The following is a 25569-nucleotide window of genomic DNA, read 5'->3' as shown; positions in this document are numbered from 1 at the left end:
ATCACATGATTCCAAAAAGTCGATGAAAGGAGACCAACTCCTTAAGAATTGGTCATATTTATCTATTAGTCGGAGTTTCATTTCTTCAAGGCGTGCTATGTCCATCATATTCCTAATCCACATTTTAGCAGTTGGTATGGTTGTATTTTTCCAAAATTTAAGTATCAATTTATTTCCAATTATTAACCCATAATTAAAAAAAACGTTTTGGTCTTTATTTAAATTGATATCTTCTACTATTATTCCAAATATAATCCATTCCGTTTTAGGTTCTATTGTGGACTTAAAAACCTTTGTAAATATATCAAATATATCGCTTAGAGTTTTTTGACTGACTTGCACTCATTTCAGTTTCCAAGCCAACAGCTTGATATATTTACCGATCTGAAAAATAATTCCAGAAGGAATTTCCAAAGAAACGCTCAAGGAACACCAAATCAATTCTTGGAGTAAACTTTTCCAGCAAAAATATCCCAAACTGACAGCTTTATTCATGGAGGACACATGCTGCAAGCTTTCAGTCAGATGGTTCACAAAATCAATTACATGCGTTTCACAAAGGATTAAATCATGATATTGCTTTCAGCTGACTTCATCCAGCTAGTTTGCGAACTCACTCCTCTTCATAAAACATCAATGTTGCCACAGATTTCATGCAGTGCATTTTCAGATTTAGTGTCACCCATTAGCAGATCATGCTGAAAGATTTACTACACTGCCCAATAGTCTGTCATATGACTGCACTGCACAATCATACTAATAAAGTCCCGTGGCAAATGTGATCGTACACACCCGTCATAAGGGTTTTTTTTTTCTGTTCTGAAACGTGGACTGCTTAACCCATTAGTTTGCAACTAAATGAAAGCTCTCCTGCCTTGGCTGTATCTTATGCCCAGCCCACAGTAATCCGTTCACAAACTGCATCTTGGTCTCTTCCCCCCTTCTCCAGCACATTCTGCTCTTGTTACCACCTCACCCATTGTCTCAGAAACCCGCCTCCCGTTCTATTGACTCCATTTATACCTCACGCTGCCTCGCAAGGCCAGCAGCATAATCAAGGACGAGTCGCACTCGGGCCACTCCCTCTTCTCCCCTCTCCCATCGGCCAAAAGGTATAGAAGTGTGAACACGTACAGTATCAGATTCAGGGACAGTTTCTTCCCAGCTGTTATCAGGTAACTGAATCATCCTTCCACAACCAGAGAGCAAGTGCTGAACTACTATCTACCTCATTGGTGCCCTTGGATGATCCTTTGCTGGTTTTCCCTTATCATTGTAAATGGATCGATTGTAATCATATATTGTCTTTCTGAAGAATCTATTGATCAGTCTGAAGAAGGGTCTCAACCCAAAAACGTCGCCAATTCCTTCTCTCCATAGGTGCTGCCTCACCCGCTGCGTTTCTCCGGGATCTTTTGTCTACCTTGTCTGTCTGCTGACTGGTTAGCACGCAACAAAAGGTTTTCACTGTACCTTGGTACACGTGACAATAATCTCAACTGAACATTCATTTAAACATCTTGTTTTCCACCACCGGCCTCAGTGGCCAACCTGCGTAGTCCTGGTGGTGATGATTCTGCCACGCTGTATAATAGTTTCACACAGCTGAGTGTCCTACCTTGCAACTTATGACAATATATTACAGCAAAGCACAATGCTCTGAGCTTCAAGTGACATTATGGCTTAACAGGGTAAGGATGATAGAGTTTCTTGCCCTCAAAGTCTGAGAACTAGACGGGCTTTCATGGCACCATTATTGACACTGACATCTCATTTCATATTGTGAGATTCAAAAATCACAAATGCTCTTGAGACAAATTCAGACAAAGAAGTGTTTTTATTAATTTCATATTCTGCAGAATAGGTGTCTCTCCTCTGATGTCCCCTGGAGGCACAAAGAAAATGGAGATGCTTTCTATCTTTATACCCTTCTTCACTGTGGTCACTACCTCAGGTCTCCCCATCGAGTTTCGTCCAATCATAACATAAAGCCCACATTCACACGAGAAAGTCCAGGAATGTCTCGGACCATTTCCTGACGTCAAGACTCCCAAGGCCTTCTGCTGAAGTTGTTATCTGTTTGCTACTTTTTATCTAGAATTTCTCTCTGTTCTGTATATTGTTACTTTATTTTACCAGCAGTCTGGCTTCTGCGGATAAGCTCATTTCTTTCTAAGTTATATTTTTCAGAGTTCTAGTATAATTTAACCATCCCTATTAACCCTTCTCTCACAATCCACCATTTTTCTTTTTGCTACGCATCTTTTGAATTATACTATATCTTCCTTTTCTAGTGCTAGCAGCAGATTCTTCGCCTCCCTATCCTCCTCTCGCTAGTCATACTGTGTTCTGAAGGCCAGCGCAGGGAATAATACAACATCCGAATAGGCACAAAGTCAATGGTTCCTTCCCTTCACGCACAGTCTACGGGCTGATATTGTCCGGTGGGGCCTCCACAGGACCCTTAAATCGGTTTGCGTGTGTCCACCCTTTTTCTTTTGTTCGTACTGCTGTCTCGGTGATTAATAACACAAGGTAGGGTCCAGTCCACTTTGGTTGCAGCTTTTCTTCCTTCCATGATTTTACAAGATCCCAGTTCTCTGCTTTCACAGAATGGATTGGCAAGTCGAGATGGGGACTCTGTGCCAACAGCTCCTTGGTTTTTAATTCTGTAATAGAATGAGATACTGCCAGTAAACAGTTCCTTAAGAAAACATCATTACCATGGTGGGTATTCCTTCTCTTTCCCAAATAATAAAAACCTAACTTGTTCAACCTTTCTCTGTATCTTAGTTGCTGAAACCCAGTCAACATTCTAATTGATCTCCTCTGTACTCTCTATTTTGACCTTTTTCCTATAATTATGCCTACCAAAATTATGCACCATACTCCACAATTGACCTCACCAATACCTTGTACAATTTAACATTACAACCCAACTTCTATACACAATGCTCTGATTTATAAAGGACAACACACCAAAATCTTTCTTTACCATCCTTTCTACACGAGATTCCACCTTCAGGGAATTATACACAGTTGTTCCTAGATCCCTCTGTTCAACTTCATTCCTCAATTCACAATCATTTACCATGTAAGTCTAATTTGAATTTGGCCTGCCAAGTTGTATCACCTCACACTTATCAACATTAAATCCATCTGTCATGTTTCAACCCAGTCTTCCAAATGACTTAAATCTCTCTGTACATTTCCCAACAGTCACTTTTAATCCATCTTGCTATTCCTTACTAACCACTTCTTAACCAACCTTATTTCCTTTATTGAACTTTGTCAAAGGCCTTACTGAAGTTCACCACTTTAACCTCATCAATTTTCCTAATAACCTCTTTTAAGAAAAATCAAGATTAGTCAAATGTCACAATCACAAATCCATGCTAATTCTTCCTAATCCTACCCTATTTGTCCAAATTCCTATAATATTCTCTTTAGTATCCTTTCCATTATTTCCCACCACTGATGTCAAACAAGTTCTTGTTAAAACTCTACTCTTCTTTGTCCTCCTGTTCAATTACCTCAGGGCTATTATCTATTCGTACCTGTGGGCCAGCCCTCATGTAATTATTGAAATCGTACTAGGTATCTCAACCTTCTAAACGAACATCGGTCGGTGATTTAGAAAACTCATACATACACCTTGTCTTCAGGTTTAAAGGGTCCTTCTTCCTGGTCCATCTCCGACAGCTTTTACTTTACCTGTTCATAAATAGACTTGTATATCATTATTAACTGTTTCATATACTTTTTAAATTCTAATCGGTAACTGTTCCAAACTCGGTCCCTTGCAGGAACTTCTCCATTGTGTCACCTGCTGGTTAGTTTGCATGCAACATTTCTTCAGTGCCAATGGCAGAGCATTACACAAATCTTATTTATTTTAACCTTCAATGTTCCATTTATTCTTTTCATCAAATGAAAACAATCCGTTGTCAAAGCTGATTTCTGTAGGTTTACCAAACCTCTTAATTACCTTATTCAACATAAACGACACTACAGTGCTCATACCTAAATCGATTCAGACTTACCCTGGACATCTCTTCCAGATGCTGTTTCAGCTGCTTTGTCTGCATTTTAATTTAACTTCTTTGACATGTACTTTTTCCATTTCACCATACAATTTCAAAATTCCCAATCTAGTCTGAACTATATCCTACCTTTCCCAAGGTCATCATCTGCTGTCTTATATTCTGAAGTATTTCTCTCTCTCTTCACTTGTGGAACAAACCAACAAATTGTCCACATCAACAAATACTTTCTAAGGGTATACCATATAACCATATATCGAACCTGCCACCACCACCTTCACTGGAAGCTCATTCCACACAGCTACCACTCTCTGAGTAAAGAAGTTCCCCCTCAACTCTCAACTCTGCCTTTCCCATCTAATTAAAAACACCTACCTCATCCTGGCCTTTCTTGACATCCTTCCTTAAATCCCTTTCTCTCTCTTGGGGACCCCAGTCCAGTTAGGGCTTATAATCTCCAGATTAATTTCACTCCTGATAGGACTTTGAGGAAAAGTTCCCCAAGACATGTATTATTGGCATGTAATTCTCTGGCCCCGCTTGGTTCCCTCATAGGACTCACTTGTGTCAGTTCATCACTTATTTCAGTCTTTTCAACCAGGGGCTTTGTTCATTGACATTGACCGCAGAGACCAACTGTTTGCTGAATCGGGGGTTGGAAATAAATGACAATCCCACCACCTCCTTCAATTCTGCTTGACTTTAAGAAGAATGACTTCCACCACAATAGTTCATAATATAATGTCCACATGCCTTCTTTTTCTTGTTCATTTTCAACTCTCCACCTTTTCATTCCCCTTTGTTCCTTGGGGTTCACCTTAAGTGGGTAACATTTGCTGAGGGGCCTGCATACCCTCGGTCATGACGGCATCCAACCTGAAGATGGCGCTGTAGCCGGTAAGTTTGTGAGCGGCGGCCATGTTTGTAGTCTTTTGTCGGCCCGGTTGTAACAATTTACATCATCTTTATCTGACACTTAGTGGTTCCCACTACTTTTACCAATGGTGCCTTCAAATCTTTCATGGCCAATAATCGTCCCACATTCTCCTCCTCCAAAGCCCTAATCCATTTCCTTCCCCATCAGGGATATAGGGTGAAGCATTTTTATTTATTATTTATTTTATTTTTTTTTTTTTTTTTTTTTTAGCCCTCTCAGTTTATGGGTGCCCCAAGGGATAATCTGTCATCCTGTCGTCTCCTACTTCTGTCTCTCTCTCTCTCTCTCTCTCTCTCTCTCTCTCTCTCTCTCTCTCTCTCTCTCTCTCTCTTCTCTCTCTCTCTCTCTCTCTCTCTCTCTCTCTCTCCTCTCTCTCTCTCTCTCTCTCTCTCTCTCTCTCTCTCTCTCTCTCTCTCTCTCTCTCTCTCTCTCTCTCTCTCTCTCTCTCTCTCTCTCTCTCTCTCTCTCTCTCTCTCTCTCTCTCTCTCTCTCTCTCTCTCTCTCTCTCTCTCTCTCTCTCTCTCTCTCTCTCTCTCTCTCTCTCTCTCTCTCTCTCTCTCTCTCTCTCTCTCTCTTCCTCTCTCCCTCTCTCTCTTCCTCTCTTCCTCTCTCTCTCTCCTCTCTCTCTCTCCCTCTCTCTCTCCATCTCTCCCTCTCTCTCTCTCTCTCTCTAGAGAGAGAGAGAAGACTCTCTCTCTCTTTCCCTCTCTCTCTCTCTCTCTTTCCTCTCTCCCTCTCTCTCTTTCCTCTCTCCCTCTCTCTCTTTCCTCTCTCTCTCTCTCTCTCTCTTTCCTCTCTCCCTCTCTCTCTTTCCTCTCTCCCTCTCTCTCTTTCCTCTCTCCCTCTCTCTCTCTCTCTCTCTCTCTCTCTCTCTCTCTCTCTCTCTCTCTCTCTCTCTCTCTCTCTCTCCCTCTCTCTCTTTCTCTCTCTTCTCCTCTTTCCTCTCTCCCTCTCTCTCTCTCTTTCCTCTCTCTTTCCTCTTTCTGTGTCTCTGTCTTTCCTCTCTCTGTCTGACTCATAGAAACATAGAAACATAGAAATTAGGTGCAGGAGTAGGCCATTCGGCCCTTCGAGCCTGCACCGCCATTCAATATGATCGTGGCTGATCATCCAACTCAGTATCCTGTACCTGCCTTCTCTCCATACCCTCTGATCCCCTCAGCCACAAGGGCCACATCTAACTCCCTCTTAAATATAGCCAATGAACTGGCCTCAACTACCCTCTGTGGCAGAGAGTTCCAGAGATTCACCACTCTCTGTGTGAAAAAAAAGTTCTTCTCATCTCGGTTTTAAAGGATTTCCCCCTTATCCTTAAGCTGTGACCCCTTGTCCTGGACTTCCCTAACATCGGGAACAATCTTCCTGCATTTAGCCTATCCAACCCCTTAAGAATTTTGTAAGTTTCTATAAGATCCCCTCTCAATCTCCTAAATTCAATCTCCTAAATTCTAGAGAGTATAAACCAAGTCTATCCAGTCTTTCTTCATAAGACAGTCCTGACATCCCAGGAATCAGTCTGGTGAACCGTCTGTATCTCTGTGCCTGGCTCGCTCTCTCTCTCTCTGTCTGTATCTCTGTGTCTCGGTGTCTGTATCTCTCTCTCTCTCTCTGTTTCTCAACTTGAATGTCTACCATAAAACAACAAACCATAAAAGCTGGTCATGTTTCATCAATTAACTTATTTCCAATTATTTCAATCCATATTCACCATTATTTTAAATGTCCAATTCCTAACACTAGATACAATTTTCCAAATTAACTTTACTGACAAGAAATCTAAAAGAACATCAAGAAACGATTAAAAGAAAATCAAAAGCTGATTTTTACAACTTCCCTTTTTCAGGTTACGAGGATACAAAGAGTTAATTGTACAGCTTGTTCGCAATCCAATTTGAACTACAGTACAAATGCTCGCCCCCGCCACTGTGTTCAATTTTACAACTTGCTCATTCCAACCTTTCATCTTACAACCATTCGTTCCAAACCGGTTTTTACATACAAATCACATTCGTTCCGTTCTTACTTCAAATAGATTATTCATTTTATATTTTCTCCTTGTCCTGCACTCTTGTCCCTGGCCTTTGCCGTCTTCTTATCTGCTAATTTCGGGAGTAACTCCCTCATCATGCTGTCTCTCTCTGTTCCTTATTTGCTGTTTTTCTACTGCCTGCAACATAATCTTTACTACTTGTTTTTCACTTCTGTGAAAAGGAATTGATCTAACTGTTCTTGTCAGACCTAAAGAATCTTCAAGGAGGCTATTTAACAAACCCCCTTCCCCCTCAGGGTCCTCTCCTAGGTACCTCCCTCGGGGGTCTAATTTCAACCGAACTTATCTTCCCCTTCTGCCCTTTGACTCCCCGTCCTGTTGGCCGGGTGATCTTCGTCCACCCCGGCCCCTGTCTCTCTATCCTTTGGGTATTTTGGCCCCCTCCGGCTCTGCATTTGTCCCAACGGACTATACCTTATCATGTTGGCTTCTCCAACCCCTGGGTATTTCCTGCCCTCCAGGGTCCAGCATTTGCCCCAACGGACTATTGGGCAAAATGCGGGGATTTGGCCCACAGCCTTTTCCCCTCCCTTTTTCTAAACACCGTGTTTAATTACCTTATTTATCATCATCATATTCTTAATACCATGTTCATCATATTCTCAATACAGTGTTCATCATACCTGCCTTGCCCGTACAAGGTCTTTCCACAATCGCCCAGGAAGTACTTTATTAGTCATTGTTCCTACCTGGGTTCTGTGCACAGAAATTGCTCGATTGATTTTTCACGATTTCCAACTACTCCCACTTCTTTGCCGAGTCTCTGTGTGGTCCGGATACTACTGCTTAAACAGCTGATGGCAAGCAAGGAGTCTGAGACTGCTGAACTCAGCAAGGTGCACCTTCCCTTCGTCCGTCTACTCCCGTCAGCTGTCTAGAGTATTAGATCCCGGACGAGCCCCCAAGTTGTGAGATTCAAAAATCACAAATGCTCTTGAGACAAATTCAGACAAAGAAGTGTTTTTATTAATTTCATATTCTGCAGAATAGGTGTCTCTCCTCTGATGTCCCATCCCTATTAACCCTTCTCTCACAATATGTATTTATATAACTGAGTTTAAATTCTCCAGCTATTGCAGTGGTATTTGAACATCTCTCTCAAGCACAAGACCAGGCCTCAAGGTTATTAGCTAAGTACGGGAAGGATCTGCAGATGCTAGTTTACTCCGAAGATAGACACAAAATGCTGGAGTAACTCAGTGGGACAGGCAGCATCTCTGGAGAGGGGGAATGTGTGATGTTTCGGGTCATGTCTCTTCAGACTGAGAGTCAGGGGAGAGGGAGACAGAAATATGGAAGGGTACGGTGTTTAAAGGAGACATCAAAGTCGATGAAGTTCAAGGAATTTGTAGAATGGAACATTATTAGCTTGGGGAAGGTGACAACGAGGCATACAGAGATAACATTTAAAATGTATTCAGGAGGACCATCTGACTAGTCGGGGAACAAGGACGGGGGAGGGTTGGAGGAAGAGGGAAAGTCCACCTAGACATACCTGATCTCCCGGTTGCTAAACACTTTAACTCCCCCTCTCATTCCCACACTGACCTTTCTGTCCTGGGCCTCCTCCACTGTCAGAATGAGGCCCAGCGCAAATTGAAGGATCAGCGCCTCATATTTCGCTTGGGCAGCTTACACCCCAGCGGTGCGAATATTGACTTCTCTAACTTCAACCTTTGCTTTCCCTCTCTCTACAGTCTGAAGAAGGGTCTAGACCCGAAACGTCACCCATTCCTTCTATCCAGAGATGCTGCCTGTCTATTATTAGTTCAGTATTCAGTCTCTGAGTTATAATACTCCACAGCCACTTGCTTAACATTCACATCATGCTTGACCTTGGTGCTCCAACTGCATCAACCATGGATCCATCCCACAGTATTTACTTCCTTCTGTCACTGTCCTCCCACATTTCTTCCCATCAGCATTGTTTCCCCCAGCTTTTCCTCCTCCCATGTCTGTTCCTGCTGGAACAGAATACTCCCATTTGTCCTCAAAATGCTACTTTTAAAATCCCAACTCCACATTTGATCCACCTCATACATATCTTCAAATATTCATCTTCCCAACCACACTCTCGCTTCTACCCTTAGCAGCTGAATCATCACTAAAATAACTATGTTCCCCCACTCAGGCCGTTCCTCCAAGTAGTTCCTGCAACTTTAGTTACGTTTCCTTCCAAGTTCCTGCATCTTTAGTTTAATTTAGAGATACAGCATGGAGCCAGGCCCTTTGGCCCACTGGGTCCATGCTGACCAGCAATTACCTGTACACTAGTTGTATTCCACACACTCGGGACAATTTACAGAGGCCAATTAACCTATCTTTAATTGCAAACATTTTATTTTTGTAACATTTGAAAAATAGGAGCTTTTTAGTTAGGGTGTTGGGATATTTTTTTTTTGTTTTTGTTTGTTAAATCTGAAAACGTTAAACTCTGAGATAGGAGGAGATTCAAACTGGGACTTTGCAATGCTTCCTGGAATATATTATTTCAATAAACTATCCGTGTTTGTCTATAAATTAAATTAATTTAGTCAACCCTTGTTGTGAATCATGGCCAGCTTTCTAATGCCGGTATAGCAGACCATGTATCTCTTACCCGGGATTTATAAGTACCATGACATTTTCACTTCCATTGATTTAATGAGTTGGAGTAACTTGCAAGAGGTTCTGTACACCTTAGTCTGCAGGCCTAGTTCTGCATGTTAACAACCTCTACATAAGTAAGCATAACCGCGTTCCATCATATATATGTTCCAGAATATTTGATTCTTCTCAGCAAAAGGTAACTAGCATTAATGAATAAAGGGCATCATGGTGGTGCAGCAGTAGAGTTGCTGCTTTACAGTGCTTACAGCGCCTGAGACAGAGACCCAGGTCCGATCCTGACTACGGGTGCTGTCTGTACAGAGTTTGTACGTTCTTCCCGTGACCTGCGTGGGTTTTCTCCGAGATCTTCATTCCCCCCCCACACTCCAACGACGTACAGGTTTGTGGGTTAATTGGCTTGATATAAATGTAAATTGTCCTAGTGTGTGTGGGGTAGTGTTAATGTGCGGGGATCGTTGGTCAGTGCAGACTCGGTGGGCCGAAGGGCCTGTTTCTCCAAACTAAACTAAATGAAACTAAATTATGCCAAACTTCTTTAATGGCAATTTCATCATATGACAGATGCCCTTGCATATGGCATCTCCACGGTCACCAACTTAAGCAAAATTAGCATCCAAAATGTTGCCATTATGATTGCTCATTATTTTACTTGAATTGAATTAAATAGAATATTTTATTGTTACAGTGAAATACTTTGCTTGCATACCCAAGGTATGCAAATAGTCACACATAAAGGGCGCTTACAACGTTACAAAGTACCCCCGCGCCAGCTTACCCTTTGTTCTCCCATCCCCGGCCACGCCAGGTCCTCCACTGTCCATTGTTCTTCCTTGTGTCCTTTCTAACAGAATCGCTACATAACCTATATTTAGGACTTCTGCATGTTACTGGCTTTCAAAAGAAAGATCAAGTGAATAATAATCTACAAGCATACATACACCCTTTCAGTGTTGGATGATTCTATGATTCCAGCATACAGTCAATATACATAAGTTCCTTTTTTTCTTTTAAAATCTTTTTATTGTTTTTTTGTTCCAAAAAAACCCAAAAATAAAACATAAAAAACAGAGCAAAAAGAATAATGATAAACATAACAATGGTATTGATACATAGGGATCAGGATTACATTAATAACAGGTATAACCTAATATGAGACCAGTGTCAAAATACACAATGAATATAGACCTCCCGGTCTCGATGTAAATATAGTTAAATCTTTAAAAAGGAAACATATAAATGTAAAAAAAAACACAAAAAAAAAACAAAAAGACAAAGATAAAAAAAACAAAACCCCCCTAAACTAAAGAGAGAGAAAAAAAAAGAAAAATAACATACAGCTGAGGATGCAAGTGGCTGAAAGTTACTTTGCAATTTCCATTCATAATTGCAAAGAAAGAGAAATGGTCTAATGGTCCCAGAGAATTCTCAAAATACTTGGAAGCTTCTTTGAAGAATGAAACAGAGTTTGCATTTCAGGTCAATGATTGTTCTGAAGCTGAAGTATTAATTCTGTTTTAGTTTATCCAAAAACTGCCTGACCTGCTGCATATTTCCATCATTTTCTACATTTATTTCAGATTTTCAGCATCTGCTTGCTTGACAAAACAATGAAAGGTTTGCGTTCACTGAAATGTGCATTCATTAAGCCCAGGTAGACAAAAAGCTGGAGAAACTCAGCGGGTGAGGCAGCTGCTATGGAGCGAAGGAATGAATCATTAAGCTCATGTTATTAGAATCTACAAGTTTCAGTTTAGTTTATTGTCACGTGTACCGAGGTACAGTGCAAAGCTATTGTTGTGTGCTATCCAGTCAACAGAAAGGCAATACATTATCACAATCGAACCATTTACAGTGTGTAGATACATGATAAGGGAATAACGTTTAGTGCAAGGTTAAGCCAATAAAGTCAGGGCAAGGATAGTCCGAAGCAGGCACGGAATTCATTTTCAAAATATGGAGGGAACCGAGGGACAGGGGGGACACAATTTCTTAGTGTCCACGCGCGCATGCGCACGCTCACACACACACCCGAGGCTTCGGAGGCTCAATCCAGCGCTAAATGCAGCACCACTCTGCCTGTCTCGCCGGGTTAACCTACAGCCCTGCCTGGACTGACGGGACACCAGCCTGGAGTGGTGGAGCTAGCGCTACTTCTCTACGTTGGGTGTAAACCTGGGCCATATTTCCCGTAAATCCAGGCAGGGCTGTAGGTTAAACCAGCGGGACAGTCAGAGTTGAGCTGGGTTTAGCCCCGCTTCTCTGCGCTGGCTGTGGGCTGACTCCCGAAGTACCTGGCCACCTCTGGGCTTAAGGGGGGGGGGGCACTCGGGAGGGGACGGGGCTGGTCCAGTGGTGGTTCGGCAGCGATTGCAGCGCCGAAGAGCCGGGATCGGTCCTGGCTGCGGATGGAGGTGCAGGTCTGTGTCCAGGGATGCCGAGAGTGTTTTGGCATGTCTCCGTCCTCCAATCACTGCTCTCTATCCTCAATCCCACCCCCGCCCCCCCCCTACTTCTGCCTCTGACCAACACCTCCCTCCTCCAATGATCGTGCTGAATTATCAGGTCCCGTCCTCATTGCCTGCTGACTGACGGCTCTCTCGTCCAATCGGCGCCCTCGATCAGCTGTCCCACCCCCACTGTCTTGAGGAAAGCGGAGATTTCACCGAGTTTTTAAATCCTGATTACAAAAAATGGGGGGGGATCATCCCCCACCTCTCAAAACAGGGGGGGGACGTGGCCCCCCTGGGATTTCCGCCCCTGGTCCGAAGGTCACCAATTTAATTTAATTTTAATTTTCAATTTAATTCAATTTAATTGTCATTTGGACCCCTTGAGGTCCAAACGAAATGCCGTTTCTGCAGCCATACATTACAAACAAATAGACCCAAGACACAACATAATTTACATTTTACATAAACATCCATCACATCGCTGTGATGGAAGGCTAAAAAAACTTATCTCTCCACTTCACTCTCCCACCCCCCCCCCGCCCCCATGTCAGAGTCAAAGCCAAAGCCCCCGGCTGGCGATGGCGATTGTCCCGCGGCCATTAAAGCCACGCCGGGTGATGCAAGGTCGCACAATGAGGTAGATAGTAGTTCAGCACTGCTCTCTGGTTGTGGTAGGGTGATTTAGTTGCCTGATAAAAGCTGGGACGAAACTGTCCCTGAATCTGGAGGTGTGCGTTTTCACACTTCTATACATTTTACCCGATGGGAGAGGAGAGGAGCGGCCAGGGTACGACCTGTCCTTGATCATGTTGCTGGCCTTGCAGAGGCAGCGTGAGGTATAAATGAAGTCTGTGGAAGGGAGGTTGGTTTGTACGATGGTCTGGGCTGCGTCCACAATTCGCTGCAACTGATTATGTTGGCCTTGAGTGAGCTCATTGAACATAATTTGACTATGATAGATATTGAATGGCAGTAACAATGTAAACAGAATTCAATTCTCATTATCAACCTGCTGGGTATATCAAGCAAATAAATTCAGTACTCAATTTTTCTTTCACATTTCATATGAGTTTGCTCCTCTGGATTTGTCTGCCTTCTATGTGTGGTATAATAATCAGGCCCTTATATTCACATTTCATAATATTCATGCATTATTCTTCATCAGTGATTAATCCTGCAAAATGTCTGGCATACTCCAGGGGGATTAGTTATATTAATGGGGGGAGACCTGGACTAATGAGTTCATTTTCCTGAGTTCAAACCTGAGTTCATTTTCTACATTGGCAGCCAGGGATTTAAATTCAAATAAATAAGTAGCTGCCAAAAAAATAAAATAGAAATCTTGTATCGGTAATGGTAACTGTGAAATTACTGGAATAACAGAAAGAAAATAGGGCTAACTGAAGAAGGGAAACAGTCCATTCTATCAGTGAAGGTAGACAAAAGTGCTGGAGAAACTCAGCGGGTGCAGCAGCATCTAAGGAGCGAAGGAAATAGGCAACGTTTCAGGCCTAAACCCTTCTTCAGACTGATGAAGGGTTCAGTCTGAAGAAGGGTTTCGGCCCGAAATGTTGCCTATTTCCTTCGCTCCTTAGATGCTGCTGCACCCGTTGAGTTTCTCCAGCACTTTTGTCTACCTTCGATTTTCCAGCATCTGCAGTTCCTTCTTAAACAATATTCTATCAGTGACACTTTGCTCACAACATTAGGGCTCACGGTAAACTTCCCCATAAATTGTCTTGTTCAGTAGCAATGAGGGCCAGGTAATAATTGTTGGCCAACTGTGGACTTACCTGTAAATGTTTTGATTCAGCAACAAAAAGGAATAGGCAACAATTCTTGGCCTCGCCTTCAACAAACACATTCTGTACATGAATATGAAAAAGCCCATTACAACTGCCATTCATTGACATGGAATGTGGTTTAGAAAGAATCCACACAACGTATATAATTGAACAGCCACATAAGATTGTTCAAATTGTGAAAGGTAGGTGAAATTCACCAAATTCCAACGGGAGAATTGCCGTTGCTGGCAAGACCAACACAAATAGTCTATCCTTAACTTGTTCCTGAACTGGGGCCACTCACAGGCCTATTTCAGGGATGGTGAAATGTCAAAAACATTGGGTGACTAATAATGTCATGTCCAAGATTTTCTTTCTGGAAGGGTGTTAGTGAACCAAGTGGGTTTCTACGACCACATAGTAATTCAGTATTTGCCGTTAATAAAACTATAATTTAATTCTGGATTTATTTTAAATATATGAATTGATAGTTATCTATAGGTGACACTCAAACATTCCTTTGAATCAAATGGCGAGTAACCTGACAGCTGATAGAGCTGCTGCCTCACAGTGCCAGAGACCTGGGTTTGAACATGACCTCAGGTACTGTCTGTGCAGAGTTTTGCACGTTCTCACTGTAACCGCGTGGGTTTGCTCCAGATGCTCCGGTTTCCTCCCACATCCTGTTTGTGGGTTAATTGGCCTCGATGAATTGCCTCTGGAGTGTTGTGAGTATGATAACATAAAAATAGTGTGAACGGGTAATTAATGGTGGGCGTGGACTTGGTGTGAAGAGGGACCTGTTTCCATGCTGTCTCTGTAAACTAAACTCAACTCAACTCAACTAAACTAAACTAAATTAAATGACAATGGCATGGTTTAAAACAGAGGAATAATAATTGAGGCATCAAAAGTAAATCATCTTCCAGGATTGCATTGATAAGGAGTTCAGGGGATATGGGAACATAATGTGTGGATGCTTGAATTTGCAGGTGAATTACAGTGCTGGGGTTATTGACTATCTGAATAAAAGTTTTGAGACTGGGTTTTATCCATCGAAATGGCAATTCCTTTTAAGATTACTATCAGTATCGTAGATAGTCTGGAGGAAGGAAAATGAAGATTAGGGTTGTCTATGAAAGAAAATTGAGGATAGTTTGGGTTTTTTGTTTTCCACAATTACAAAAACAAACAGAATTGTATTGAAGGAGATATTGTAGCAGAAAGGGTAAGGCTGGCATGAATTTCTGCCTTCAAAATTCTTGCATTGAATGCAATAGGAAAACCTGCTCAATTTAAATTGAAAGTTCATTGGAAAATCGGTTTGTAGGTTATATCAGCTTTTACAGAAAAGGTCAATTTGCTGGAAATGCCAAAGAAAGTACAGTTTAATTACTGATGAGGATGCATCAAATTTTATGTATGCAAGATAACCTTCACAAGAACATGTTCAATAGATTCAGGATCAGTTCCTGTGGATTGGAGGATAGCTAATGTTATCCCACTTTTCAAGAAAGGAGCGAGAGAGAAAACTGGGAATTACAGACCAGTTAGCCTGACTTCGGTGGTGGGAAAGATGCTGGAGTCAATTATTAAAAGGTAATAATGGGGCATTTGGATAGCAGTAAAAGGATTGGTCCAAGTCAACATGGATTTATGAAAGGGAAATCATGCTTGACTAATCTTCTGGAATTTTTTGAGGATGTGGCAAGTAAAATGGATGAAGGGGTGCCAGTGGATGTAGTGTATCTAGACTTTCAGAAAGCCTTTGATAAGGTTCCACATGGGAGAATGGTAACTAAAATTAAAGCACATGGTATTGGGGGTAAGGTGTTGACATGGATAGAAAATTGGTTGGCAGACCAGAAGCAAAGAGTAGGAGTGAACGGGTCCTTTTCAGAATGGCAGGCAGTGGCGAGTGGAGTGCCGCAAGGCTCGGTGTTGCAACCGCAACTGTTTACCATATATATTAATGATTTGGAAGAGGGAATTAGGAGCAACACCAGCAAGTTTGAGGATGACACAAAGCTGGGTGGCAGTGTGAACTGTGAAGAGGATGTTAGGAGGTTGCAGGGTGACGTGGACAGGTTGAGTGAGTGGGCAGAGGCGTGGCAGATGCAGTATAATATAGATAAATGTGAGGTTATCCACTTTGGCGGCAAAAACAAGGGGGCAGATTATTATCTCAATGGGGTTAGGATAGGTAAGGGGGAGGTACAGCGAGACCTGGGTGTTCTTGTACACTGGTCACTGAAAGTTGGCGTGCAGGTACAGCAAGCAGTGAATAAAGCTAATAGAATAGTGGCCTTCATTACAAGAGAATTTCAGTGTAGGAGTAAAGAGGTTCTTCTGCAGTTGTATAGGGCTCTGGTGAGACCATATCTGGAGTATTGTGTGCAGTTTTGGTCTCCTAATTTGAGGAAGGACATCCTTGTGATTGAGGCAGTTAAGCGTAGGTTCACGAGATTGATCCCTGGGATGGCGGGACTGTCATATGAGGAAAGATTGAAAAGACTAGGCTTGTATTCACTGGAGTTTAGAAGGATGAGGGGGTATCTTATAGAAACATATAAAATTATAAAAGGACTGGACAAGCTAGATGCAGGAAAAATGTTCCCAATGTTGGGCAAGTTCAGAACCAGGGGCCACAGTCTTAGAATAAAGGGGAGGTCATTTAAGACTGAGGTGAGAAAAAACGTTATCACCCAGAGAGTTGTGGATTTATGGAATTCCCTGCCACAGAGGGCAGTGGAGGCCAAATCACTGGATGGATTTAAGAGAGAGTTAGATAGAGCTCTAGGGGCTAGTGGAGTCAAGGGATATGGGGAGAAGGCAGGCACGGGTTATTGATAGGGGACGATCAGCCATGATCACAATGAATGGCGGTGCTGGCTCGAAGGGCCGAATGGCCTCCTCCTGCACCTATTTTCTATGTTTCTATGTTTCTATAATGGCACTGAAGAATCCACAAATCTGAAGAAAGGTTTCGACCCAAAACGTCACCCATTCCTTCCCTCCAGAAATGCTGCCTGTCCCGCTGAGTTACTCCAGCTTTTTGTGTCTATCAACAAATCCTCAGGGTCATATCTTTTCCATATATATTGATTATACAGGAAGAAGGTAGTAAGATTACACATTCTCTAACAAGGTTTCACTAGGAGCTATGTAGCCTAAACCTGTTCATTGAATGCAATTGATGTTGTGAAATGTATTCTCCTCCTGCAGATAGCATTACAGCCTAGTAATTCATCCCTATTTGTGGTACTAAACATACTATGTGGATGCATCAAGGTCTGTATTTTGCGCCTGAAATTTAGTTCATTGACTGCAAAGGAATGATATTTGAAAGAATTTTTGTCCAATGCACTGAAGGTACCAAATAGTGCACTTAGTTCTAACAATTGGGGTGAATTTCCAGACAAAAGGTTTACAGAGGAAGCTCCCATTATAAATGTGGTCATGGAAGCTCACAGCAAAAAGAAACGATATGATGCTCTGGGGAAATCATCCTACATCCTCTCATAAGGAGCGCAGGAGGAGGAGGGGTGCTTATAGATGTGTATAAAATCATGAGAGGAATAGGTCAGGTAGATGCACAGAGTCTCTTGCCCAGAGGGCCAGAGGACATAGGTTTAAAGTGAAGGGGAAAACATTTAATATGAATCGGAGGGGTAAGATTTTCACACAAAATGTGGTGGATGTATGGCCCGAGCTGCCAGAGGAGGTATTTGAGGCAAGGACTATCCCAGCGTTTAAGAAACAGTTAGACAGGTATGGAGGGATATGGACCAAACGCAGGCAGGTGGGACTAGTGTAGCTGGGTCATGTTGGCTGGCGTGGGCAAGTTGGGCCAAAGGGCCTGTTTCCACACTGTATCGCTCTATGACTCTATGACACTGTACTTAAGCTAGATTTTCATCCTCCCGCACAAGTATTAAGTTGAAGTTTCTCTTATTTTGCACGATACTCAGCAAGGCTGGATGTTTGTGAATAATTTTCGCTCTCTTTTTTTTTGTTCTAAATAGGCCATGAATACAAGACCAAACATAACACGCACAACATAGAATGGAACTATCTACCAAAGAGTTCATGCTATATCAGGCCTAAGAAAGAAGATTGCCAATTGTCGGCCATTAGAGAAATGAAACAAGAAAATGTAGATTACTCAGATGGTTCAATTTACCATGAAGATTCCAGGGGCATCTTGATAACTGAGATTGCAGATGTTAATGAGCATGGTCATCTCGGGGCTGAATATATGGACACCGTAGAAACTGAACACAATGTTTTTAGCAGAATGTCTTCCTCTGTGAAGGAATCTACCAAATCAGTGCAGGAACCGCCAAGAGGAGCAAAAGTATCCTTTGTGTTTGAGGATCATAACGTTGCTATCTTTAACCCAAGAAACCTTGGTTATGAAAGATTGCTGGATGATAGTCCCAGCAACTTGCAGCAACCGATGTACTTGAATAGTGCAGGTGACATTAAATGCCCAGAGTACTCATTCCCAGGGATTGATGTGGATAATATTGACACGACTGCCGTGTATGCAAACATCAATGATAGCAGGATGTTTGCAAATGCAGAGAGCATCGAGGAACCGTTGCTGCATGACATCTGCTATTCGGAGACCACAGACGACGCTGAGGATGAAGATGAGGCTAGTTGCGAGGAGGATATCCTGCTGGGGGAGGTGGACAAAACTGACATTCTGAACATTTCTGGATCGAACGATGACATCATTGACTTGACTTCGCTCCCTCCCCCGGGGGGTGACGATGATGATGAAGATGACTTTCTGCTTCACACTCTGAACATTGCAATAGCCGCCCCTCCACCTGGCTTTCGAGATAACAGCTCAGACGAAGAAGATAGCCAGCATCAGCCAGCACAAAGCCCGGGAAGCACCAGCCAAAGCAAGCGTTCGCCTAGCGACGACATCCCTGTGTCTATCATCGACGCTATCCCAACGCAGGCTGATGAGCAGAACGGAGAGCAGGCTCTGGATGATGCTATGGTCTCAACCCTGCAAGCACTGGAGGAGCTGGCAGCCTCCGAGGAGCAGTCTGTTCAGCAAACGGATGGCACCTCAGGTTCTTTCACCATAGTAACGTTTATTCATTGACTGTCATAATGTTCCATCTGTAAACTTGTTAACAACTTGGAAACATTCCAGAACAAATTTTACCATCAGTTGTGTCACCCCATGTTAAGATCTGGCATGCTAATGGAGCAATCGTGTTTGATGTTTCATGACTGGATGCTTGTTATGCACGGAAATTTAAGAATACTAAACACTTTGTTAAATAAACCTGTTTTATTAATATTACGAAAAGTGCCTATGATGAAATAATTAATTGGCTCTTTATTCTCTTGTGGCATACAGGTGTAGTGATATTAAGAGCTTATAGTCCGGAGTCGTCTTCGGATTCTGGCAATGAAACAAACTCCTCTGAAATGACTGAAAGCTCTGAGGTAGCCTCAGCACAGAAGCACTCTGAGGGCTCCATGCATATGCTCGTGGCCACTAGTGAAGGCTACCAACAACTGCAAGAAGAGCAAACTGAATTCCCAATATCTCAGAACGAGAATATAGGGCCCACTTGCAAGTTGATTCCAAAAGTCATGCATTGCCTGACTGCCCAGCGAGGGAGCAGTGCAAAGTCCAAGGTTGTGCCTTCGAAACAGATTCTTCCTTCCGAGGAGATCGAAATGGAACCCGAAACAATGGAGACAAAATCGGTCACGGACTACTTCAGCAAGCTTCAGGCGGGATCTCTGATGTATTCGTGCCCGAGTAAGCAGAAGTGCAAGTCGGGGGATGCCAGCGTCAAGTCAGCGGTTGACGGGAGTGTATCAATGAAAAGGCAACAAGCAAACAAAAAGACAGAAGTAGGCGACGATGTGTCGAGTAACAGTAAATACAATACGCTGGTTGGAAAGACTAGCCACCGCACAACTACCTATGACTTAGAGAGCACCACTTTCCGAAAAGAGACACAAAGGTGGTTTCAGGTTTCAGGAGAAAAAGTGCCTGATAAGCATTTCCCAGGGTTGATCAACGGTAAGAGTTTTCACAAAGCCTGCTTAGTTTCCAGAAATGAACTTGAAGAGAAGGTAGCTGATATGGAAATGGACGATCAGTGCTCCCTGGCCAGCACCTCAGGGCTTGGGCGCGATGAAAGCTTTCTGTCTGATACCACCTACACGTCTTCAACCAAACATCTGACGGATTCAGAAGAGGCGGAGCTTTTCCCTGACGATCACTCGTCAGAGCTGCCCGAAGCTGAGCAGAGTGTGAGTCGACTTTGTGAATACCACATGACAAAGAGAATGTCTTCTTTACAAAGCGAGGGCCATTATTCCTTGCAGAGCTCCCAATGCTCTTCAGTCGATGTGCCCTGCAGTACAGGCAGCAGTGCATGCACCACTCCAGTGGATTCGCCTCACTGTACAACTGAGATCAACAACATACTGTCAGAATCTTCTCTGAAAGGTCTTGGCTACATTTCAGATGACCAGCGAACAGTTTTGCTTCAAAACCATGGAACATCGTATAAAGATCTGCAGCCCCAAGCTGAAGCCATGTGTCACAGAAGAACAGCCCATAAAGTACATGCGTCTTCAAATGCTGATCCAATATTTGGTACTATACGTGATGGGTGCCACCGAGTACCCAAGATTAAAGAAACCACAGGTACCTCACAAAATGGCAATAATATTTGCACAGGTTTTGAGCTGCGGAATTTAGACTTGGAAAGTAAGAGAGACAGTGAAGGAAATGGTTATGTTCAAGGTCAAGAAGCTAGTTCCCTTATGTCAGTCCCATCTCATGAAGTTAGCTCTGAAAATTGTAATACAGATATGGTAAAGAGAACATGTAAACACAAAGTTGATGGCGGTTGTCACTCATCGCAAAGAATTATTCCCGGCACATTCTCTGATCTTACAAGCACACCAATCACTTTCATCAATGAAAATGATTGTGTTAATGATAATAGGATTTTTTCTAAGCCTCGTAGGTCTAACACGCTAACATTTCCATCATTCATCTCAACGTCAAAAGAGCCAGACCACGTTAGACACCAGGAATTGTTCACTTTGAGTAAACAAAATAAACAACCCAGGCATTCACTGTGTAACTTTAGAAATATCTTGTTTGCATCGTTACCATCTAAATTGAGGAGAGAGAATGAGTTAGCTAAACAGAGGACGCAGAAGGCTGGGGAGCATGAGGAAACATGTAATGGGGAGGAGAGACCCCATTTTGATAGACCAGTGGGTCTACGAGGCCCATACACTGAGCACTATCCCAGTTGGGGTAGAGGAGCTGCCAGTGAGATTGATAAGGATCTGCCTGGAGGTTTTCATGAAAAGCAGTTCTCTGCAGAGGACAAGCAGTGCAACCCAGATTGTAAATTGCAGCATGTTGTCAAGGAGATGCTTAATGATTCTCTGTGTTTTTCTGCCACCCCTAGTGTAGCTTGCACAGAACCTGAGCAAGGAGGAAGAGGAGGTGCAACTTCAGCTTTCAGTAATCAATTCAAAGGCGACAACATCCCCCTGCCATCAAATACTTGCAATGATACAAAGGTGCCAACTACCTGCCAAGAGTCATCTAATCTTCTCAAAGAAGGACAAGGGTATTCAGCACCACTTAATAGGAGGAACGGTGAGGGTGGTGGAGGGAGCCTTAAATTTCCTCCCAGCAAAAAGGTGCTGAGGCGTTGCAGCAGTAACGTCACACCACGAATGAGAAGCACAGAAACCCAACTAGAAAAAAATCACGGAGCTTCATTGGATTCCAATACTCCGATCTCCATGAGGTTCCCAACCCCCAACTTGTACAGAAGAGCGTAGAGCTTCCTCTGGGCAAGAGCATCTCCAAGAGCCACTCTCAAGGATCGGTGACGACCAATGCAACATGCTGCACCACCACAGTAAACAGAAAGGATGGTCGGAGATCATTGCAGATATTTTCGGTACAAAAGGACTTGAGACAACCTCGGGCATCGCCTTTCCCGAAGGTGGAGGTGAGCAACTGGAAGTGCCGTGGGCCTTTCACCTACTGTTTTCCCAACAGAGATGCCGACGCTGATGATGATGGTGACGGTGGCTACGGCAGCAAGGACCAATTACCTTACATGGATCCTCTCTCCTCCGACTCACCCTCAGCAACCTGTGCATCCTCTGGCTCTGGCAGTGCGGGGGGAGTGGTGGGGGTGAACGCCACACCATATAGACATGCTGGTAACGGCAGTAACACAGAGCAACAACACGCAGACACCAACCATTGTGGGGTGGGGTTTGACAGTAGGATCGCCTGATTAACACTCTGAAGGACATGGCGTACACATTGCCAGGTGGATTTTTGGCAGCTCAGAAAGATGCCAATGAACTGCTGTCTCTCCTCCAGGCAAGCAATGGGGAAGAAAGAGCGGGCGAAACCAGGCCACCACCAATACAAGCGACTGTTGCCAATTGAATCACTGGAGCTGGGGAGTGCTTGCAGGAAAATGGCCGCGGCGGGAAAAAAAGCCCAGAGGAAATGCTCTTAGCTATGACTTCCAGCTTCCAAGTACTGTGTTGCTCAACAGAAGCCTGCATGCGATTAGTTAAAGTAATGAATTCTGATACACAGCAACAGGAAATCGTTGCTAAGGTAGACGAGGTTGTAATGAACTATACTTGCCTATTGAGAGCTGCTGAAGCGGTTTCTGGAGTAGCCCCCCCCCCCCATCGACCCTCATGTTAAGGTTTTAGCACGACATTCAACTACCATGACCGCTACCGTAAGCACACTAACCCATTCACTTCAAATGCTTTTAAATAAATAACATGCAAATTGTACTTTAAAATGTACCCTTGTAAAGCCATTCATAGAGTTTACTTCAAGTGTGGGCCACCACATGGAACTGCTATTAAAGAAACTGGGTTTTATATGGATGAGCCTGTGGGATATTAAGAAGTTATACAACTAAATCTATTAGGACTGAAATGCAATTGAAACACCCTTGCAAAGAAATATAGAAAGCAATGGTATAAAATTTAGTTATTTTTCATATGGTACCTGAATGTCAGAAAGACTTAGTGCCCAAATCAGAAGTGTCAATGTCCCCTAGAACTACAACTGCCATGGGATGAGAGGTTGGGGTAAGGGTGGTGGGAGGAAAACTACACTGGTCTCACATGTGATACTGCGTCACTCTGTAAATAATAAAGTATTATCTAAAGTTTTAAAGTATGCTTTTTAATCAATGCAAACTATATACACAATAAACAATCAAATCAATTCACTATGACTTATTATTTTGGAGGGGACATATCGCAAACTATTAAATAAATGCTTTGACTCCTTACATGAATTATTTGGGATTATTTTAATCTAATAGCAATGTGGAAATTACATGATTAGTGCAAACATTTTTAGACGTTATGATTTGTTTAAAAGCATGGTCACGTTGAATCAATTTCTTGTTCAGGCCCCATCTTGCACTTTTAAGTCAGCAGATGTAGAATGTGTAATTAAGTGTATTTTTGTTGAACAAATGAGCCATTGTAAGTTATTTCGTGCCAGATAGGTCAAAACCTCTCCCTCTGCAGGAGTTTGTGTACTGTATAGAAGAGTGTCTGAAAATAGACCCTGCAGTAAGTTAATGAAGATCGGGAACTTACAGTACAAAAGGAGAGATGATCCCTTTAGCTGTTAATATTCCACTACTGGTTATCATGTTTGACCATTACTGGAGATGTTATAATATTTGAGACCAGATGCAGAATCAGGACAAAACAGCGGATGTCCTGAGAGAGGAATTATCCAAATTATTTTCAATGGAAAATATTGAGCTTAAACAAGTCCATTTGCTCTTTAGCTGTAGTGGAGCTACTGTGCAGTGGGTCAATAGGCACATCTCCCAACGTTTATTCATTCAAGGGATATGGACTTCATCAACTGAGCCAGCATTTGATAACACATCCCTAGATGCCTTTGTGAACCACTGCAGTCCTTGAGATATGGGTGCACCAACACTGCCTTTAGGGAGAGAGTTCCACAATACTGACCCAGTGACAGTGAAGGAACAGCAATACATTTGCAAGTTGAGGTAGGGTGTGGCTGGGAGGGCTACTTTCAGGGGGCGGTGTTCCCCTGCACTTGCTGCTTTTGTTTTGCTGACTGGTAGAGTTGAAGGGTTTGGAAGTGTGGACTAAGGACCCTTGGTGTGTTACTGCAAAGCACGCCAAAGCACAGTGGCGCAGCGGTAGAGTTGCTGCCTTACGGCGCTTACAGCGCCAGAGACCCAGGTTCAATTCCGACCACGGGTGCTGCCTGTACGGAGTTTGTACATTCATCCCGTGACCATGTGAGTTTTCTTTGAGATCTTTGGTTTCCTCCCACCCTAATGTTTATATGTTAATTTGTTTGGTGGAAATGTAAATTGTTCCTAGTGGATGTAGGATCGTGTTAGTGTGCGGGGATCGCTAGTCAGTGCGGACTCAGTGGGCCAAAGGGACTGTTTCTGCGCTGTATCTCTAAACTAAACTATACTAAATACTATATATTTTCTTCGAGTCTGAAGAAGGGTTTCGGCCCGAAACGTCGCCTATTTTCTTCGCTCCATAGATGCTGCTGCACCCGCTGAGTTTCTCCAGCAATTTTGTGTACCTTCGATCTTCCAGCATCTGCAGTTCCTTCTTGTATACTAAACATTATTTAAGTGGTACAAAATATTTCCACTATTTACATAGATACATAGACAATAGGTGCAGGAGTAGGCCATTCGGCCCTTCGAATCAGCACCGCCATTCAATGTGATCATGGCTGATCATCCACAATCAGTACCCCATTCCTGCCATCTCCCCATATCCCTTGATTCCGCTAGCCCTAAGAGCTCTATCTAACTCTCTTTTGAATGCATCCAGTGAATCGGCCTCCACTGCCTTCTGAGGCAGAGAATTCCACAAATTCACAACTCTCTGGGTGAAAAGGTTTTTCCTCATCTCAGTTCGAAATGGCCTACCCCTTATTCTTAATTTCCTAAATGTGCCCTCGTTGTGCAGTGAAGTGGGCCACTGGTTGAAGCAGACAGTCTGCATGCACTATAGCAATAGGATCAGCCAGGTTGCTGCTTAATTTGGTATTTCAGGCTATTAACCTGATCTTGTCGTTATTGAGAATGTTAAAATTAATGGTGCAGCATCTGTCAAATAGTTATAGAGAACTTTTAAGTCAAATGCGCGACACTTTTTTAGGTGGAATGATAAATTGGTGCGTCTGCCCTTTACAGAGAGATCAATGGTAGAAAAAAAATAATTTCTTCCGTTAATACATAAAAAACTTATTGTCAGTCATTTTAACTGTCTTTCATAGTCAAGCGTTTTTGTGGTTTAATTAAAAACATCTTGCTTCTAAAGTCGACTATTTTAGGGAGTTGGGAGCAACCATCATCTATATTTTACAATATTATTCATTCCTTGCTTTTTATTTACTTGGCATTATGACAATTTATCCATGCTTATGTTATGAAATAAAATAACTGCAGCGGCAACGAGTCATTAGTAAAACTATACACTGTGTGATTCACAGGCAAACCTGGAATACTTGCTAATGTACTTACAAATACTATATGTCATACATCAAGTCAAACTGCATGACATAGGATTTTTGGCTGAACTTGGCATGCTGATCAAAACTCCC

General features: G+C 42.8%; 1 protein-coding gene, 1 long non-coding RNA gene and 1 pseudogene across 8 annotated transcripts in view; 2 read left to right on the top strand and 1 right to left on the bottom strand.

Annotated features, from left to right (window-relative positions):
* frmpd4 (FERM and PDZ domain containing 4) overlaps positions 1–21872 on the top strand; it is a 574431-nt gene extending 552559 nt beyond the window's left edge. For 6 of the 7 annotated variants that reach the window (XM_055644402.1, XM_055644404.1, XM_055644403.1 and 3 more), the window contains 2 exons: positions 17900–18967; positions 19261–21872. In XM_055644402.1, coding sequence (XP_055500377.1) covers positions 17900–18967; positions 19261–21734 — 3542 coding nt within the window. In that variant the 3' untranslated portion in view covers positions 21735–21872. The remainder of the gene's footprint in view (positions 1–17899; positions 18968–19260) is intronic. The other variant, XM_055644408.1, reaches the window with a different exon arrangement.
* On the bottom strand, positions 1819–5565 carry LOC129702604 (uncharacterized). The gene is made up of 2 exons (XR_008724408.1): positions 4419–5565; positions 1819–2669 (listed from the first exon to the last, which is right to left on the bottom strand). It is a non-coding gene; the product is annotated as an uncharacterized LOC129702604 (long non-coding RNA).
* An 87-nt stretch (positions 21873–21959) lies between the features above and the next one.
* Positions 21960–23185, top strand: LOC129703104 (FERM and PDZ domain-containing protein 3-like; annotated as a pseudogene).
* Positions 23186–25569: the final 2384 nt, after the last annotated feature.

This window comes from Leucoraja erinacea, chromosome 13 (assembly GCF_028641065.1).
Source record: "Leucoraja erinacea ecotype New England chromosome 13, Leri_hhj_1, whole genome shotgun sequence".
NCBI lineage: Eukaryota > Metazoa > Chordata > Chondrichthyes > Rajiformes > Rajidae > Leucoraja > Leucoraja erinaceus.
The sequence above is the reverse complement of the archived record's forward strand: the minus strand, read 5'-3'. Positions and strand labels throughout refer to the sequence as shown.